The sequence below is a fragment of the Odocoileus virginianus genome, chromosome 7, assembly GCF_023699985.2.
Source record: "Odocoileus virginianus isolate 20LAN1187 ecotype Illinois chromosome 7, Ovbor_1.2, whole genome shotgun sequence".
Taxonomy (NCBI): domain Eukaryota; kingdom Metazoa; phylum Chordata; class Mammalia; order Artiodactyla; family Cervidae; genus Odocoileus; species Odocoileus virginianus.
Genome location: NC_069680.1, coordinates 63,395,268 through 63,413,466, shown reverse-complemented (window position 1 = coordinate 63,413,466; position 18,199 = coordinate 63,395,268). Strand labels below are relative to the sequence as shown.

Below are 18,199 nucleotides of genomic sequence, written 5' to 3'. Positions count from 1 at the left end.
GTCAAGGAGGGAGGTGCATGCAGGATAGTCACTGGGGAGCAGAGAGACCAGCATCTGAGCCAGAACAGGAAACTGAGTTTGAAGGACTAGTTGGATTTTGCCAAGTTAAGGGGAGGGAAGAGAAAGACATTCCAGGCGGAGAGAATAGCACATGTGAAGATACACGAGTTTGAAACAGTATTATGATTCTGGGAACTCTGTTAGCTTTTATATGGCAGAAGCAAAGAGTGGTTGCTCAAAATAGGACCTGAAATAAAGCACTGACAGCTGAAATAAAGCACTGGTGAGAGGATGGTTAAAGGTGTCATTAACAGATAGGTTTCTAGCAGAACTTTGTAGATCCTGGCCTCAGGCACAGCCATCAAGACTAGCCTAAGGAGCTAAGTAGAATACACAGATGCCAGGGCCCAGCCTGGACTTTCGATTCAGAAAGCCTTGGGTGGAAGGCAGAATCCGACTCATTCCATTCCTCCATATGAATCCAAAGCACACAAAGGTTTAAGAGTCCGGGAAAGGCAAAAATTTGAGGGTTATGTTTTTAAGAGGCTGGAAGAAGAATCAGCAAAGGAAATGGAGAAAGAGGTAGATGAAGAACAGAAGTGTGCAGCAAAGCCAGTCCTTACAGGAACACAGAAACGCAGGCTAGGCAAACAGAATCAGCAGTTAAATTGCTTTGGGGAACCTAGCCCAGGGTCTGACCCTGATCGAGTGCTCCATAAATGAGTTTTATGCTTGGGAAAATACTTTAAATATAGAGGTGGGACCAGAAACTAAGATGCAAGATTTTAAGAAGGGCATGACCAACCAAAATTCAAAGGCCAATAAGAGATTGGGGAAAATATTCTCAGCAGGTGTGATGGGATATTCTGTTCTTCGTTGCTTCAGTCATATCCTGCTCTTTGTGACCCCATGGACTGTAGCCCACCAGGCTCCTCTTCCCATGGGGATTCTGCAGGCAAGAATACTGGAATGGGTTGCCATGCCCTCCTCCAGGAGATCTTCCCAACCCAGGGATTGAACTCAGGTCTCCCACATTGCAGGCGGATTCTTTACCGTCTGAGCTGCCAGGGAAGCCCAGTGATGGGATGAGTTAATATTATTTGTATGCAAAAGAGCTTTCTGTAATAAATAAGAATACCCCCTAAAAACCCCTGACAGATAAATGGTCAGTGAAGATGAACTGACAATATGAAAAGAGGAAGTAGCATGGGTTAACGAATGTGGATGTTTAGCCTCACTGGTGTCAGAGACAGGTTGAAATGTGGTATCACTTTTTACTTTTTTTTTGGCCACACCACACAGCATGGGGGATCTTAATTCCCCGACCAGGGATCGAACCTGTGCACCCTGCACTGGGAGGGCAGAGTCTTAACCAGTGGGCTACCAGGGAAGTCCCCATTTTTTGACTCTTAAGTTTGTGGTACTAGTGTAAATCAGAATGACCCCCTCCTAAAACAGCCTGTGTGTCAAAAGCCATAAAAGTGTTCCTATTTTACTCTTTAGTTCTAATTCTGGGAATTTTTTCCTAAAGGAATCATTCAAAATACGGGAAAACTGAAAGCAGAAAGATGTTCAATGTGACATTATTTATAACCATGAGAAGATGAGAAACATCAAAAGCTAACAAGATAATGACTTGGGGAACATCAAAAGCCAATAAGATAATGACTAAATAATTATGGGAATTCTAATTGACCATTACAAAGTTATTAATTTTTATGACTATATAATGACAGAAATGTTTTAAGTGGAAAAATGAGGTACAAAGCAGTACATACACTACTGTCTAAATTTTGTTTAAAAAAACAAAGTTTTTTAGATTATATTCAGTGTATAATGTGTGAATAGAAAAAGAACCAGGAGAAAACCCACTGAAGTGTTAATAGTAGCTTCACTGGGTGATGGAAATTTGGAAACTTATTTCATATATTTTTCTGTATTTTCTACATTTTTCACCTAGACTGTGTATTACTTTGATAATCAGAATAAAAATTAAGATGCTATTTATTTTTAAAGTAAGGTATTAAAAGAAAGGAATGATAAACTCGTATACAGCTCATGATGATATTTTATTTTATTTTATTTTTTTTAGAATGATATTTTAAAATTGGATATACAAAAGACTGGCAAGAGTGATAGGACTCTGGGTGTTTTTTCCCCTCTTTTCCAAGCTGCTTGTAATGTGGTTGCAGTCCTTTTATAATCGGGAATAAGTATATAATAATGAACAGCGTGGTTGGATAAAAGTACTGCAAAAGCGGAAGGAAAAGACAAGGCAAGGTATGCGGGGCTTTTGCTTTTCTGGGCCTTCTTGAACATCAAGGTGATAATCTGTATCATGAGGGAGACCTGTGAAGCTGCTCAGAAGATCCTGAGCTGTCAGCATCCCAGACCTTTCTTTTCGACCCCATCCTCCTTTCCCAGCCCCACCCCACTCCCCAGTTCCTGCTGGGAGCCCGTAGGGAGAGTTCTCTCTTGCTGTCCAGAAGCTTTCACAGACGCTCTCAGGTATCAGCATTGGTTTGAGTGCATTTGAATTTGGGGACTTCAGGTTCTGCTTAGGTTTCTTCAAAAGTATATGCCAGTGATCCAGGGTCTATGGAGGAGCAGAGCCACTTAAGAGGAGAGACTTCTCCTGGAGGAGAACTTGTGCATTCCACTGGTCCCAGGCCAGAAGGCCCGTCCGGTCTTTAAGGAGAGAGAAGGAAGAAAAGGAGGGAGAAATAAGGGAAGGAAGAAGGAAGAGAGGGAGGAAAGAAGGGAGAGAGGAAGGGAGGAGAAAGAAAAGGGAGAGAGGTCCTGTTCTTTTCCTTAAGTACTGTTTGAATGTTTCAGTGTGGGACGGAAGCTTGAACCTTCTTTTGCTTTAAAATTTTTAATGTTTAATTGTTAAACATAAGTGAGGTGTGGTTCTTTAAAAAAATGATCTGGAAATTAAATAGTGCTGCTGGCTGCAGGGGAGGAGGCCAGCTATGCACAACTGCGGGCAAAGCCCTAAAGGAATGGGAGAAAGAAATGGAAAGAAGTCTGCTCACCTGGTAGAAACTAAGCCATGAGCAGAAAGGATTACCTTGGGTTTTCCTGCAGGGCAGTTTAGGAAAAAGAGAGCCAGTTGGGAGCAAATTGGGAACTTATTCCTCATCAGTTGAAGCAGACGGCAGAAAGTGAAGGCAAGATGTGAGTGAAAGCAACCTGCATGGCCTGTGACAAGACCAGCCCTGGGCTGGGCCCCTGCAGAGTTTTCAGTGCTGGGATTCCAGGCGAGTTAGAAGCCTGTGCTCTGCTTTAACCCAGGGGAAAACCACAGTCAACAATCAACAAACCCAGTTTAACTCTGCAAACATTTGTTGATCGAATGTTAACTCTAAGATATTTTGCTAAATTGCCACAATAAATAAGATACAGACCTTCCTTCAAACCCGTCTGGTTGGATAAAGTGATAAGTATATATGAATGTAAAGCAAATCCCTCCTTTTTGGATAATTTGGAAGTAAAATCTCCTATGTGAGTATATATGAAAGGCTAAAAGTAAGAGGCTTCATTATATTTAGACTTTCTTTTTCCTTAGATATATTTCTAATTTGTGAGCCATTCTTTTAAATACTTGTAGTCCCCTTCTTTTGGAAAAAAAAAAAAAAAGACATTCTCAAAAATGTCTTCTCAAGTAGAATGTCAACTGCTCAAGGGCAGAAACATCTATCTGTGTTCACCATGCCTAGAATAGTCCTCAACAAGCATTTGTTGGGTATTGTTAGATGAATATGCAAGTCAAAAGACAGACAGACATATTCAAAGGGGACTTCTGTCTCCCAGCAAGCTAATGATAAAATTCTTAATTACCTTTGAACTTTTAGACACAGTCTTCTGAGATGTATTTTCAGTGTTCCATACAGTCTATTTTTCTGTGCTTGTTTCATATCTGAACATAAAGTTTTTGAGCATCTAGTTGAGACTAAAGCATCCATGCTTTCAACATTTCCTGTGGTTGGCATCTTTGTGTCCATGTGATAACTGCATTTCTAACCACCTGCACTCCTGTTGTTTCATTGCCCCCTAGTTTCAAAATGTAGTAAAACATTGAAATCTCATAAATGAGCCTGGCCATACCAACACAGAAATGGGTGCCAAGCTATAATGTTTGTCAAATGATTTTCAAAAGTCCAACATCTTTATCTGAAAAGTTATAGAGGTGCAGTGAAAAAGTTCAGGTTCAGAAGTGAAGCGTTGTTAAAGCTGAGCATGATTTAAGAGTAGCTTTGGCTCTTTACCTGATAGCTGTTCACTCAAATCTCAGGCAGACCTAGTAGTGACAGAAATAATCCTATAGGTGAGCTCGATAAGCCGAAACCTATAAATTTGCAGCGAAATGTTACTTACTCTAAGACCTGTGACTTAATCTCCTTTAAAGAAGTTTCTCAGAGCAAAGCTGAGACACCTCAGAATATACTCAGTGTTTGTGAACCTGACAGCGAAGTTCTTTCTCCCTCTCTCTGGATCTGGACGGATGTGTGTGCCTGTCCGGATGTGTGTGCCTTTCCAACTAGACGCTGTTTTAACCCTTCTGGTGCTGGACTCCAGGTCTCCTCCTTTCCTCTTTCCTCCTGAGGCAGAGCCCACGCTGGCGCACTAACCTGCAGCGTCTCTGTGCTTCTCTTCTTACCTCCTCTTTCCCCTTCTCTTTCCCTTTTGCTGTGGTGTGTCCAGAAAAGGAAGTCGAGTTCCAGCGTGCACCTAATGGTGAGCCTTGCCTGCCCACCCGTCCGCCCGCCCCATGCTGCCTGCGCCCGCCTGCCGGCCACGCAAACCCGCGCTGCCACGTGCGTGTGCTTCCCTCATCCTCACTGCATGTCCGTGCCATGCGGGCAGGTGTGGCTGTCCTGCCAGGCGGGGTCCGATGCCTGAGGTCACCTGGCGGCCTCAGAACTAGGCATTGGGAGGAGTGGTGTGGCACTCCCTGCTGCTGCGCTTGGACTGCCCCCAGCAGCCCCAGGGCAGGATGTAAATCTGGTAGGGATTCGGGGCCAGGTGGCAAGCACTGGGGGAGACCCTCACTTATGGTCGCTCAGGAGGAGAGGCCCTGGGCACAAGCACTATTTCCTACAGATCGGCAGCCAGGGGGCCTCCATGTGGGGTGCGGAGGAGCCGGGTGGAGGCTCTGAGCCTCACTCTTGCGGCGTTTCCCTCTGCTGGTGCCCATCAGCCGGCTGTGCCCAGTGTTTTGTCCTTCCCACCCCACCCACAGGGGCACCAGCTGAAAGAATGCAGAGCTCGTCTTCTTTCTCAAGGGACACAGAACACCCAGTGGAATGCAGCAGCCTGAATCCTTATGAAACATCTATTGGGTTGGCCAAAAAGTTCATTTGGATTTTTCCATAAGGTGTCATGAAAAACCCAAATGAACTTTTTGGCCAACTCAATACTAAAGCCAGAGGTGGGGCTACCTGGGTGACATCCCAGCCCTCCGCAGATATGGCAGGTTTTACAGACACGATACAGTCCTTACCCCATGCCAGGGTCTTTGTCTCAGCTTTGCAAACAGAATGGCTTCATTCAATCAGCCCCGAATAGGTCCATGTCAGCAGCTGAGCGAGGAGGGCTCTGCACTTTCGGGGGGATATGGAAGAGAGCAGAGCTTTTTTGAGATTAGACCCACATTCTGTCTATTCCTGGGGTCCCCTTCTCCAGCCTGCAGAGTTGAGCAGAGTCTTAAAGCACCTGGTGCCTGGCTTGAGGTTCCATGCTGAGCCTCAGATTTGGGAACATCTCAACCACTGATAGCAAGTTACAGCTTCGGGTGTGGTCCGAGGGGGCCACAAAAGAGGCTTCTGGGCAAGAAGTGGGACAGTCTGGATAGCTTTCTGGATGTGTTCTGGGGGAGAAAAAGCACGTCCTAGCTGCCAGTGTGCCCTCATTGGCACCATGCACATTGATGGTCACTGGACATTTGTGTGTCTGCATGTTGGAGAACTCATAGGCATCAGGCTGCTCCTTTAGTGGCCCCCAGTTCCACAGGGACTCTTAGAGAGACTAAGCATATTTATTGGTTAGGGGATTGTAAGAGGCAGGGAGCATCAGTATGACTCCTTTCCCTGGAGATCAGCCTCCTTCCTTCCTCGCCATCCTCTTCCCACCTCCCCTGCTGTGCCACTCAGTGTAATATTCTGAAAGGCAAGGAGGTAGCCTGGTGGTCTGCTGCTGTTGGCCTGTAGGCAGCCTCCTGTTTCCTAAGGACTAGGACTGCTGACTGGAGAAGGCAATGGCACCCCACTCCAGTACTCTTGCCTGGAAAATCCCATGGACAGAGGAGCCTGGTAGGCTGCAGTCCATGGGGTCGTGAAGAGTCGGACACAGCTGAGCGACTTCACTTTCACTTTTCACTTTCATGCATTGGAGAAGGAAATGGCAGCCCACTCCAGTGTTCTTGCCTGGAGAATCCCAGGGACGGGGGAGCCTGGTGGGCTGCCATCTATGGGGTCGCACAGAGTCGGACACGACTGAAGCGACTTAGCAGCAGCAGCAGCAGGACTGCTAACGCAGCATCCACCTGGACTCCCCTGCTGCTCTTGGGAGCTCTGCCCATGTTCCCAGCTGATCACGTCTAAGATCAATCAGGCAAACAGGCCAACAGCACAGCCCTGCATCTGCTCCCCTGGGTCAGTGGTTGCATTTTGTATCCAGAGTCAAATTCCACCCCTTTCCTCTGTGGATGCCATCTCCTCGACCAGGTTTTCTTTCTCTTCTTGTTCCTCTTCAGATCAGGCTTCAGTCTAGTGTTGTAAGGGGCAGGAAATGCAGGTTGAAAGGGCAGCAGGGGGCTCCCACAGTTAGGGGACCCAGAGTTTCTGAATTTTGTTCTGCTTTCTTATAAACTGCATTTCTTTTCCCCTATAAAGTGAGAATATCCTGAATTTCTCTGGGTGAAGTATGATTGTACAATGACAGGGCACCTAGCATCAGCAAAGATTTCTGGAGAGATGCTTTAAAACAAGTCTTTGGGCTCTTTCCACCTTGAGGATGCCTCCAGGGCTAGGTCTCTGGGTCCCTCCAAATAACCTCCTCTGATCATCTATCCAGCCACTGCTCCTACCCCAGAATGTTACAGGAGTGTTAGCCCACCTCAGATCTAGCTCCTCCGGACCAGGCCGGGAGACAAGGGAGGTCTGGGAGTCAAATCCAAGTGACTTTGGTGACTCTAGAGGAACTAAACCATCTGTTTTCTTGTCTCAGCCACAGAGCAACAACAAAAACAGTCTCGTAAGCCCAGCCCAAGAGCCTGCGCCCTTGCAGACGGCCATGGTACCTCCTGACTACGGCTTCTCCGCCCCTGCCCCTGGCTGCCTCCCCGCTTCTGCCCGCTTCCTTCTCTCGCCCCCCTGCCAGGCCCCCGGCCACGCCCGCTCTCCCTGAAGAGCAGGTGGCTCTGTGTACTGCCCCCTGGTGGTCCCGCTTGGCCGTGCTCCCTCCTGCATGGCAGAACTCTGCTCCTGTTCCCAGTGCTCTTGGTGGGGACGAGTGATCAGGGCTCTCAGCTAAGCCTCCCAGCCCCAAATGGGTCTGCTGGGGGGCCGGGAAGGTGAGCTGCTTCTAAAGGGAGAGGGTAGGAGCTTCGCTGGGCTCTGTACCTCAGTTCTTGAAGGCCTCCTTGGAAAATCTGCCTCAGCCCCTCCTTTACAAAGCAATGACTAGGAAGTGGGGCTGGAGTCCCCCACCTCTAGATGGTGCTGAGGTCTCTGGGGAGCCCCCATGCGGACTGAGTTCTGTCCCGGCTCAGTCAAGGGCACCACGTGCTCTCAGGGCCCCCTCTGCTGCTGGCTAAGTAGAGACAGCAGGGGGGTGACTTGGAGAGAGGGAGGGGAACCGGTGCTGCCCCCCCCCACTCCTCCTTCCTGCACCCTGTCCCCCAGAGCTGCCTGCTGAGGACAGGAACTTGGGGAGAGGCAGGGGTGGGTGCAACAGGCAGCAGTCTGGGCTCAACTCGCTGAGGGCCACCTGTGAATCTTTCTGGGAGACCTCAGTCCACTCTCCCAGTATCCCTGTCTCCCACACACCCCCGATGAACACTGTTGGCCAGGCCCAGCCCGTGCCCTCAGCCCCACAGCTGCTCCAGTGTACTTGTGCCTTGGGAGAAAGGACACTCAGGTCTGGCTGGAACTAAGAGCAGGAGCCCTTGTCCTCAGCTTCCCCAGTACCTGCTTCCATTAAGTACCAGGCCTCTCCTCCCAATCAGCCAATGCTGTCCCCTAAACCCGGGGCTTCCAGCTGCCTGGGACCCAGTTGAACCAGGGTATTGTGTAAGAATGACTGGCGAGCAGGCCTCAGTGGTCATCATAGGGTCACTATTCAAGGGCTGGGGCCCCTCAGGGGAGAGCCATGGGTCTGTTCCCAAGCCAGGAGGGTAACTTTTATCTTCTCTCACAGGAGCCACAAACCACCGTGGTACACAATGCTACCGATGGGATCAAGGTGAGTGGCTCCTGAGCTGGCCTCCTGTTTTCCAGGTCAGCAGGAAACAGGTGGGCTGGGTCACAGGGTCTCAGGGTCCTGGAAATGGCAGCCTACAGGCTGCACCTAGGGGCCAGGGTGTTTGCAGAGTCCAGGCTGGGGGCAGCATATGGCTTGTCGTCACTGTGTTCCTGGGAAGGACATCATACTCCAGTGATTCTGAGCTCAGGCTCTAGAGGCAGACAGGTCTGCATTTGCATCCTGGCCCTGGACCACTGGACAAGTCACCCTCCCACTCTGCACCTCAGTTTCCTTATCTGAAAATTGGGGATGCTAATAATAATAGAATCTTCCTCCATGACTGGTGAAGCTTAAATTAGAGTAAACATGAGCTAGTAAAACAGAGGCAGAAACATAATCAAATCCTAGAGCATTAATTCTCTATCGCCTCTCTCCTTGATGCCCTCAATATCCTTGTCTCCTTATTTTCACTGCCATTAGTAAATATTTATTGAACCATCCTCAGCTCTGGTTTACAGAGGTGACAAGAGGAAATCTCTCTTCACAGGTGTAAGGGAAGCAGATGATAAACCAAAAATTATACAAGTAAGATAAAATCCAGTAGCGATAAGTGCTATGAAGAAAATGTCACCAAGTAAATAGAGAATGAACGGGGCCTCTAAGTGGTCAGGAAGGGCCTCCTTTAGAAGGTGATATTTGAGTTAAACACTAAACAACTGGAAGGTGGCAGCCATGTAGACCCTGAGGCAGAGTGCCCTAGACAGTGAGGATGCAGGTGTCCGGGCCTGGCACAGAGGAAATCAGAGCTCAGGGCATGGTGAGCAAGGAGAGGAAGACAGGAGGGTGGTGAAGCTGGAGGGCCAGGCAGGACCTGCTTGGTCAGTTCGTATTTTTTACCAGTAGCAACAAAAGCTGTTAGAGGCTCTTAGCAGGGGAGTAATGGAGTCCAATTTACACGTCAAAAAGCTCTGGCCTTGTTATGGGGCAAGAACTTTAGGGAAGAGGCAAGTATGGAAACAGGGAGGCCAGGCAGCTACGGTAGGAGTTCAGGTGCCAGATGTTAGTATCTTGGGCTCGGGTTGTAGCTGTGCATTGGAAGAGAAGAGGTAAGACGCAATTTATTTTGGAGGTAGAACTGACCGATTCGGTTTTAGATTGGATAATTGGGACATGAGGGGAAGAAAGAAAGGCATCAGCATATTATAAAATCAGACCTCCAGATTTTAGCCTGAACAACTGGATAAGTGGTACATTTACTGAGTTAGGGAAGACTCGGGAGGGTGTTTGGGAATCAGAGTTTTATAAGAGTCACATGGCAAGGGTCTGATTCCTCCTTGCAGCTCCCATAGGAACATGCACTCTGCTTTTGTTCTGCTTGGTTCCCCTGGCTTCCAAGGGCCTGAGTTTGTAGAAACTTGTTCTTTTTTTTGGCCCACAGGGCTCCACAGAGAGCTGCAACACCACCACGGAAGATGAGGACCTCAAAGGTAGGTATTGGCCCATAGTGGGGAAGGGGCCCCCGCAGTGTCCGAAGGGGGCACCTGCCTCATCTGCCCCTAGAACTGAGATTGGTGGCTTCTTGTACCCCAGGAGAGGGTTTGGCCTAAAAGCTACTTTCCACGGACCCAGGGATGAGGCCCCTGTCTCGTGTTTCTGGGCTGGGCAGGTTGCTTCTCTTCTTTGATGCCATGTCTAGGGGAGTTAAACGAGGGCTTTTCCTGAGCCTGTCCAGGCCCAGGGCTCAGAGAGCTGCTCTTATCACTGCTACAGTGTGATATCCCAGATCGGGGACATCTTGAGTCCCCGCAGAGGTGGCCTGCAGATGTCATGAGCCATTAATAAGGTCACCAGTGATCCCAGTTTCCCGGGCACTAAGGTAATTCCCCAGGATGTAGAACTTTGGGCTTTAAAACTAGAACAGTCCTGGACACATTGGGGTAGGTGGGTCACTCTTGTCACAAAGCATTGGCATGAGTGACGACGGAGTCAGAGCCACATTTGGCCCTGCCCCAGTGGTCCCGTGAGGACCACCAGCTTAAGTTTGGGTCTGCCCAGAGTGCCAGGGGATGTGGGAAGGCATGGCAGGCCAGACCACTGTGAATCTCTGTCCAGCTTTTTGGTTTGGCCTCCTGGGATTGCTCCCTTTGCCTTCAGTAAGTGACCTTAGGCCAAGTTCTCAGAAAAGTCGGAGGAATGTTGCAACTCACAGCTAAGAGAGCACACCCGGGGCAATAAGGGAGCAAACAAACCTTTGGCAATCATGAAAAGAAGAAAAAGCATAAACATATAAGGCAGTAAAGAACAGTGCCTTCAGGGCTGCCAGGATTGAGATTAGGTCATTTCAGTTCTGGCGATACTGGCAGAGTAAGCGGCTCCTTCACTGCCGGGCTGTTGACCCTGTAGCCCTGGTCCCTAGATCATCTTCCCTGGGAGCAGGGCTCCTTGTACAGGCTGTTGGAAGGCTCCTCTGGAAGCCGCAAACCCAGGTCTGTGCCCCTTCCTGGGGCTTTCAGCTGGGAGGCCTCTCTGGCAGCGTGGACGTGGTCCCAGGTCCACAGCAACCCGAGGCATCGCCTTGCCTCGGTTCTTCAGTGCCACGGGCTTGGGTCCTGTCCGGCTTGCTCGCTCACCTGCCTTGTTCTGTTTGTTTTGGCTGCTCTGCCTTGCCCTGCCCTGCCCTGGCTGGCTAGCTGCCCCGCTCCGCACTGGGAATGGCAGCTCGATGCCTGAAGGACGGAGCTCCCGGGACAGGACAGCCCCCTCTGCAGGCATGCAGCCCCAGCCTTCTCTCTGCTCCTCAGCCAGTAAGTGTGAGGGAGGCACATTCTGGCTTCCGTCTCCCTGGCTCATCCTGAAGCCCCTCAGGGATCCCCCCCGACCCACCCCCCAGAGCTGTCAGCCCAGCCCAGCTGTCCATCTAGTCAGCTTCGGGAGCTCAGCCTCTGCTGGGTGGGGGAGCTGATTGGAGGTGCTGTTAAGACCAGACAGGGGTCCTTGAGACCGGGGTCCAAAGACATGAAGAAAAGTGGGTGGAAGAATGTGGCAGGAGGGAAGAAGTAGAAAGCCAGTGGGATACGCAGAGGGCCTTGTCTCAGCGCTGAGCGGGAAGAAAGGTGGAGTCAGAAGTCAGGTCCATGGTAGTGGGTGTGAGGCGGTGGAGAAACTCATAGTCAAGAAAACGTGTTCCCCTTGGTGCTTCTTGAGGCTCAGCATAATATCATACTAAGAGCTCGGGATGAAACTGACCTGAGTTTAAATCTAGCTCCACTACCTTCAAAAATGCGTGAAGTAGCTTAACCTCCTGGAGCTACAGTTTCTTTATCTGTAAAGTGGTAATAAAATGACACTCACCTCAGAAATATAAATGGGATAGTGGAATGTTTTGCCATGATGCTTAGCTGGTTAGTGGTAGCTCGTATTTACATCTTCAGTTGTGTTTTTGTAGAGGACGCCTTTGTCTGCTTCTTTCCCTCCTACCATCGATCCTTCTAGAGTTTCTAAACACGAGCCTCTTCACCCGTAGGGCCCCAGTCAGGTCTTGCAGACGGGCTTGGTGGGGTTGGAGAGGGCGTGTGTGTGTGTTTGTGTGTGCGTGTGCACATACCTGCTTGCCTTTAGAGAGTGGATGAAGCTCTGCGGTTCCCCTGACCTCGAGGCTTATTCGCCTCGAGCCGCCCTCCTGATGGTGCTCGTGCCTGTGGGGCCCGGTGCTTCCGTACCTCTGGCTGCACTGTCCTCGCCCAGCCGCGCCCCTTGGCTGTGCTGTTCTAACGCTCACATTTGTCTTGCAGCCTCTCGCTCGTGGCCTGGGCCAGCCTGGGGCTCCGGTCAGGGTTAGCCTGAGGCCTCCCTTACCCTGGCAGCGCCCTCTGCTAATAGTGGCGCTCCCTGTAAGTGAGCTGCCTGCGAGAGCAGGGTGTCATCAGCAGTCCCTTGGCTTGGAGTTGGGGTGGGGGGGATGCTCTGAGGGCACCAACTCTGCCTGCCTGTCAGTCTGAGCCTTGTCCTTGGTTTTCCTGAGGGACACATCCTGGCTTGAGAGCTGGTGTGAGATTTAGAGTTTTTCCAAGGGTGAACGGAGCTGGTAAGAGGCTCCATTTAAAAAGAGTGTTTATAGTTCCAAGACCCCTTACCCCAGAAAAGCCCTGTGGAGGAGACGAATAAGGCAAAGAGAATTAAGCATCCATCCCAGGGGTCTATTCATCCTTTGGAGCCCTCCTCAACCCTGGCTAGAGTCTGCTTTCAGGCTGGCTGGTGCCCAGGGCTAAGTTTTGGACTACTGAGTGAGGGCTGGGGGAGTGGGGGGTGGGCTGGTAATTGAGACCTGACTGAGCCCCTTCAGGTGAGAGAAATGAGTGGTGGAAACAGCCATATCCACGAGATGCTTCTTTGAGAGCCTGAGCCTGTGGGGATGGGATACAAAGACTGAGGGCAGAGTATTCACAAGGTGTCAGGCTCCTTGGCTTTAAAGACAAGAGTGTTTTCTGCATCCTGGTTATTGATGGAGAGGGAGGCAAAGGCCAGAGGATCATAAGGCAGGCCTTAGGACAAAAGGGTCATTAGCTCTGTGGACAACAGAGGGAGAAGGGAGAAAACAGTGGGCTCGCTTTTCCAGAGAAGGGCCTTAAAGAGAGAAGAGGGATGTCTTTGTGAAAGAGATTACAGGGGATTCTCTGATGGATTGGGGAGGGCTTTGCGTCACTTGGGAGAATCCCAGTCTCACATAGGTAAATTGCTGGATTTTTCCCCCTACAGTGCGGAAACAGGAGATCATTAAGATCACAGAACAACTGATTGAGGCCATCAACAATGGGGACTTTGAGGCCTACACGTGAGTAGAGACCCATTTCCTTGACACCCAAGTCATCTCTCGAGCCTTTCCCGCCTTTCAAAAAGCAGCTGGGACCCGGGGAAAAGAGAAGGCTGGGCCTTGGGCACAACATCTGAGTTAAACACCAGGCCCCTGGGAGTCCTTCCAGGTAGATGTCGGTGATTGAACCCACCCATGGTGCCCGAGCTGGTGGGTTGAAAAGGTGGAGCTGAGCTGCTCAGCTGGCAGGGCCCTGAGATCTCAACCATTTTCTCAGGCCCAGCCTACAGCTAACCTGCTGCCGCTGAGGAGGAAGATAAGACAGTAATTCTCATATAAGACTGACAGGCTGCTTTTTTTTTTTTCTTCCCCTGTAGGAAGATTTGTGATCCAGGCCTCACTTCCTTTGAGCCTGAGGCCCTGGGTAACCTCGTGGAAGGGATGGATTTCCATAAGTTTTACTTTGAGAATCGTGAGTGGGTTCGTGCTGCCGAGATACTCCTGCCTGCCCCGCACCCCCTCGCCTCTGTCCCCGCTCACCTTCTCCTCTTTCCAGCCGCCCGCTTTTCCCTTCCTGGGCCTGCCTGCCGCACCCTGGTCTGTGTGCTTGCCTCCGGGGGCCTGAGGATGGTCTTCAGCTGGCATCTCCAAAGGCCCTCCTCGCAGAGCCCCGTGTGGCCCTGTTCTGCAGCAGTGCCGCTGTATAATGATCACGGCCACTGTATTGCTTTAAGCCTTACCTCTTTCCAAGACACTTGAAAACCATGAGAGGTTAGGTTGAGATGATATCAACGAGTAATAATGAAGCTCTATGTCTGCAGGTTTCACAATAGAGGAAATTAAAACCAGGATAAGAATGTGCAAGCAAGTAACAGGGCACCGTTGGCGACTGTGAGATCGGAAGTTGTGGCTAGGGTCCTCCTTCCAGCCACTGAGGGAGACAGGAGTCCTGGCTAGGGGTGGGTGGCCGGGGTGTTGTGCTCCAGGCAGTTCCTGGAAGTCCCGGAGGATGAGAAGCTATTCATTACCTCCTCCCATCTTTCTTTCCACTAAGACCATCCCCCTCCTTATTTTTTTTCCTCATCTTTCCCACTTTATCCTGGGCCTTCCCCATCCTGCCCTAAATTTTACTTTCTCACTGTTTTCTCTGCTAACTACCATCCTCTCCATGTCTCAGCTACAGTTATAAACCCTAGGTTATCTAAGTAATTCTATTAGCCAGAAGTAATTCCAAAGCTCACAGAAACTCTCTGAAAGGTCTCGTGTAGCCCCTAACGTTCGAATTGAACTAAAATGTGAATCTCAGTAAAAGCAACGCAGTTCCTGGTGTTTGCTGATAATGGCAACCCATCTTCTTTTGGTTTCCCCCCAGAGGATCCTGGGGACTCTGGGAGTACCCTCAGCTTGGTGCTGTGCTGACTTTTTTTTTTTTTAACTTTGGACCTTTGTAAAAATCAAAAATCAATTTTGAATATTTTAAGTTCTTGGTTTTGCTCTGCAGCCCTAATTAGGGACAAGCCAGCCCTTATGAGGGGGACCCAGGTGACGCAGAATGATAAAGAATCCACCTGCCAAGACAGACAAGGATTTGGTCCCTGGGTCGGGCAGATCCCCTGGAGAAGGAGATGGTAACCCACTCCAGTATTCTTACCTGAGAAATCCCATGGACAGAGGAGCCTGACCTGCTACAGCCCATAGGGTTGCAAAAGAGTCAGACGTGACTGAGCGCACACAACACTTGTGAAATCTAAACCCACCTGTCGGGGTAGAAAGATCGTCATAGTCTTTCGTTAAGATAATCTTGAGTTCAAATGTTGTGTGGGCAAATTACTTAACCTCCTTGAGCCTATTTCCTTATCTTATAACGAAGAAAATAATATTGACCAAGGAATATGGCTCATGCATGTAAAACCCGCAGTACATTGTCTGATTAAAATACTAGCTGCTATTAACACTGCTCCCCACCTTTCTCTTCCTTTTAAATAATTGAAACAAATCTAATGGGGTTTCCCAGCCTCTGGAGAGTGTATAGGGGACCTTGGCAACTCCCAGAATGGTTACTGGAGAGAGGGTGAGACTTGGGAAGTGCAGGCTGGGAGGAAAATGCCCGTCCCCAGACCTGATGCCCTCCTACCTACCTCACCCCACCCTGCCCACTACAGTCCTGTCCAAGAACAGCAAGCCCATCCACACCACCATCCTGAACCCACACGTCCACGTGATCGGAGAGGACGCAGCTTGCATTGCCTACATCCGCCTCACCCAGTACATCGATGGGCAGGGTCGGCCTCGAACCAGCCAGTCGGAGGAGACCCGGGTCTGGCATCGCCGGGATGGCAAGTGGCTCAATGTCCACTATCACTGCTCAGGGGCCCCTGCCGCACCGCTGCAGTGAGCTCAGCCACAGGTGCACCTGGTGGGGGGCGGGGGGCTGGGACAAGTGGGCTCAGAGGAGGAAGAAGGGATTGAGAGGTGGCCTTGGGGGAGGACATATGGGCTATCCCGGAAGGGTAGTGAAGGCCAGACAGTGTGGTGGTTGTAATAAGTTATGCTCTCAAGTCAGACAGACTTGGCTCCATAACACTACATTGGGTGACCTTGAACAGGTTACTTCCCTCCCTAAGCCTCATTTTCCTCAGCTGTTAAAAAGAGGGAAGGAGCGGTGCCTGCCTCCTTTGTGATTTAAATAAGGTACTTGTAAGTAAAGCACCCAGTAAGTGCTCAGCAAATGGGAGGCGATGTTATGTTTAAATACTAGCTTCTTCCCCATCCTCCACCTTCTCAGGCAGAGTTGGCCACCTGTGTAGTGTGTTTAAGCCTCTGGAACTCCTGTGTGCGTACAGTCCTCTGTCCTGTTATCACGTCTGTCCTGTTTGACAGGGGCATGAGGAGATCCCAGCCGGAGGTCAAACCTTCGCAGCCAGTGGCTCTGGAGGGCCTGAGTGACAGCGGCAGTCCTGTTCGTTTGAGGTTTAAAACAATTAAATTACAAAGCGGCAGCAGCCAACGCACGCCCCTGCATGCAGCCCTCCCGCCCGCCCTTCGTGTCTGTCTCTGCTGTACCGAGGTGTTTTTTACATTTAAGGGAAAAAAAAGAAAAAAAAAAGATTGTTAAAAAAAAAAGCAGGATCCATACCATGATGTGTTTTAAAACCACCAACAGCCCTTGGGCTGGCAAGAAGGCAGGAGTCTGTGTGACGCCCATCCTGGCACAAGCAGTGGGCTCACCCACCAGCCCTGAAGAGGTGAGCTCGGCCTCTGGCCTCCATGGACTCGGGACCAGGCAAAAACTGTGACAGAGCTCTGGGGGCTGTGTGATGTGACTGCAGCCTCTGAGATGGGCTGCCTGCCCCAGGTCTCAGAATGGACTTCTTCAGAGTTTGTATACGCGCCTAGAACGAGGCTTATGAGAACACCGTGGCCAACAGACCTACTTGGGAGAGAATGCGGAGCTCCCAGCCTGCCGTGGAGGCAGCTGAGAAGCAGTGGCCTCAGGACTGAGAAGCAGGGCCCGGACGTTGCTGTACTCTACCATTTAGCATAGAAGGGAAGAGAATTGGTGCTGCAGAAGCGTGTCTGCTCTGAAGCTGATGAGAAACCTCGTGTTAGTCTGACATGCACTCACTTACTCATCCATTTCTATAGGATGCACAATGCACGTGGGCTCTGATCTTGAGGCCCAACCCTAGCAGCTGGGAAGTGGGAGGGGTTGCCGCTTTGCTTTGTGTTTGTTTTCTTATAACTTAGCAAGGAGAGAGCCAGGCCTTGGACTGGGCTCCCCCTGCCGCCTTGGGCAGTTCTGTTTCCGTGCTGACTTGGACCATCTTTGTCTTGCCTTCTTATGGTGGTGGTCCCTGTGCTGACTCTCATCTGGGCCTGGGCTCTCTGCCAAGTGCCCCTGTGGGATGGGAGGAGTGAGGCTGCGGGATTGAGTTGACGGTTGTTTCTATGCATTCAGGCTGCCCTCAGGGCTGCCTCCCTTCTTACTCTTACCTTGCTGCACGCCAATCTCTTTTCCTGTCTTTGAGAGTGACTTGACTACTCTGGCAAGAAGAGGTATCCTCTATAAAGAGACTTCTTTACTGACCAACTGAAGTATAGACTTACTGCTGGACAATCTGCATGGGCATCACCCCCGTCTCACCTGCATGTACCCAAAAGAGATGTCCAGAGCCAAGGCTCCTGCCTTCATTGTCCCTGTCTGTGCTCAAGGAGTTCCATTCCAGGAGGGAAGAATGTATATTCTAAACAGATAGCAGAGACGATAATGGAGGAGCAATTGGTCGTGGCCTTGGTTTCCCCCCAAACAACTGTGCAGGTCTGTCTGCACAAATGTCTGCACTATTGGGGGAGAGATGGGTAGACCCCAGCTCCCTGGACTGTCTTAAGGAGGCACAGGAGCTGGGAGAAGAGACAAAGCTACAGGTTTACCTTGGAGCCAGCTGAGAAGAGCAGACTCACAGGTGCTGGTGCTTGGATTTAGCCAGGCTCCTCCGAGCACCTCCTGCATGCCCCAGCCCCCGGGTCCCAGCCGTCTCCCGCCCTGCAGCCTGCAGTGCCAGCACGCAGACACCTTCACCACAGGGTTTGGTTTTGCTGGCTTGAAGACAAATGGTCTTAGAGTTCATTAAGACCCATAGCTTCATATGGCTGCTCCAGCGCCACTTCTTAGCATTCTTACTCCTCTTCTGGGGCTAATGTCAGCATCCATAGACAATAGACTATTAAAAACAACAACACCTTTTAAACAGGAAATGGAAGGCATTTGATGCAGAATTTTTGCATGATGACATAGAAATAATTTAAAAATAGTTAGTGTTTGTTCTGAATGTTGGTAGACTCTTCATAGCTTTGTTACAATGAAACCTTGAACTGAAGATATTTAATAAAATAACCTTTAAACAGTCCATTGTGTTACTGCTGTTG

At 50.0% G+C, this 18,199-nt stretch overlaps 1 protein-coding gene across 18 annotated transcripts in view; it reads left to right on the top strand.

Moving 5' to 3' along the window:
- CAMK2G (calcium/calmodulin dependent protein kinase II gamma) overlaps positions 1 to 18,180 on the top strand; it is a 54,968-nt gene extending 36,788 nt beyond the window's left edge. For 3 of the 18 annotated variants that reach the window (XM_070470853.1, XM_070470849.1, XM_070470851.1), the window contains 9 exons: positions 4,705 to 4,737; positions 7,228 to 7,296; positions 8,419 to 8,463; positions 9,902 to 9,950; positions 11,154 to 11,267; positions 13,219 to 13,294; positions 13,651 to 13,745; positions 15,436 to 15,680; positions 16,154 to 18,180. In XM_070470853.1, coding sequence (XP_070326954.1) covers positions 4,705 to 4,737; positions 7,228 to 7,296; positions 8,419 to 8,463; positions 9,902 to 9,950; positions 11,154 to 11,267; positions 13,219 to 13,294; positions 13,651 to 13,745; positions 15,436 to 15,668 — 714 coding nt within the window. In that variant the 3' untranslated portion in view covers positions 15,669 to 15,680; positions 16,154 to 18,180. Of the gene's footprint in view, positions 1 to 4,704; positions 4,738 to 7,227; positions 7,297 to 8,418; positions 8,464 to 9,901; positions 9,951 to 11,153; positions 11,268 to 13,218; positions 13,295 to 13,650; positions 13,754 to 15,435; positions 15,681 to 16,153 lie in introns of those variants that run through there. The other 15 variants (XM_070470850.1, XM_070470854.1, XM_070470856.1 and 12 more) reach the window with 8 other exon arrangements.
- The last annotated feature ends 19 nt before the right edge of the window (positions 18,181 to 18,199 follow it).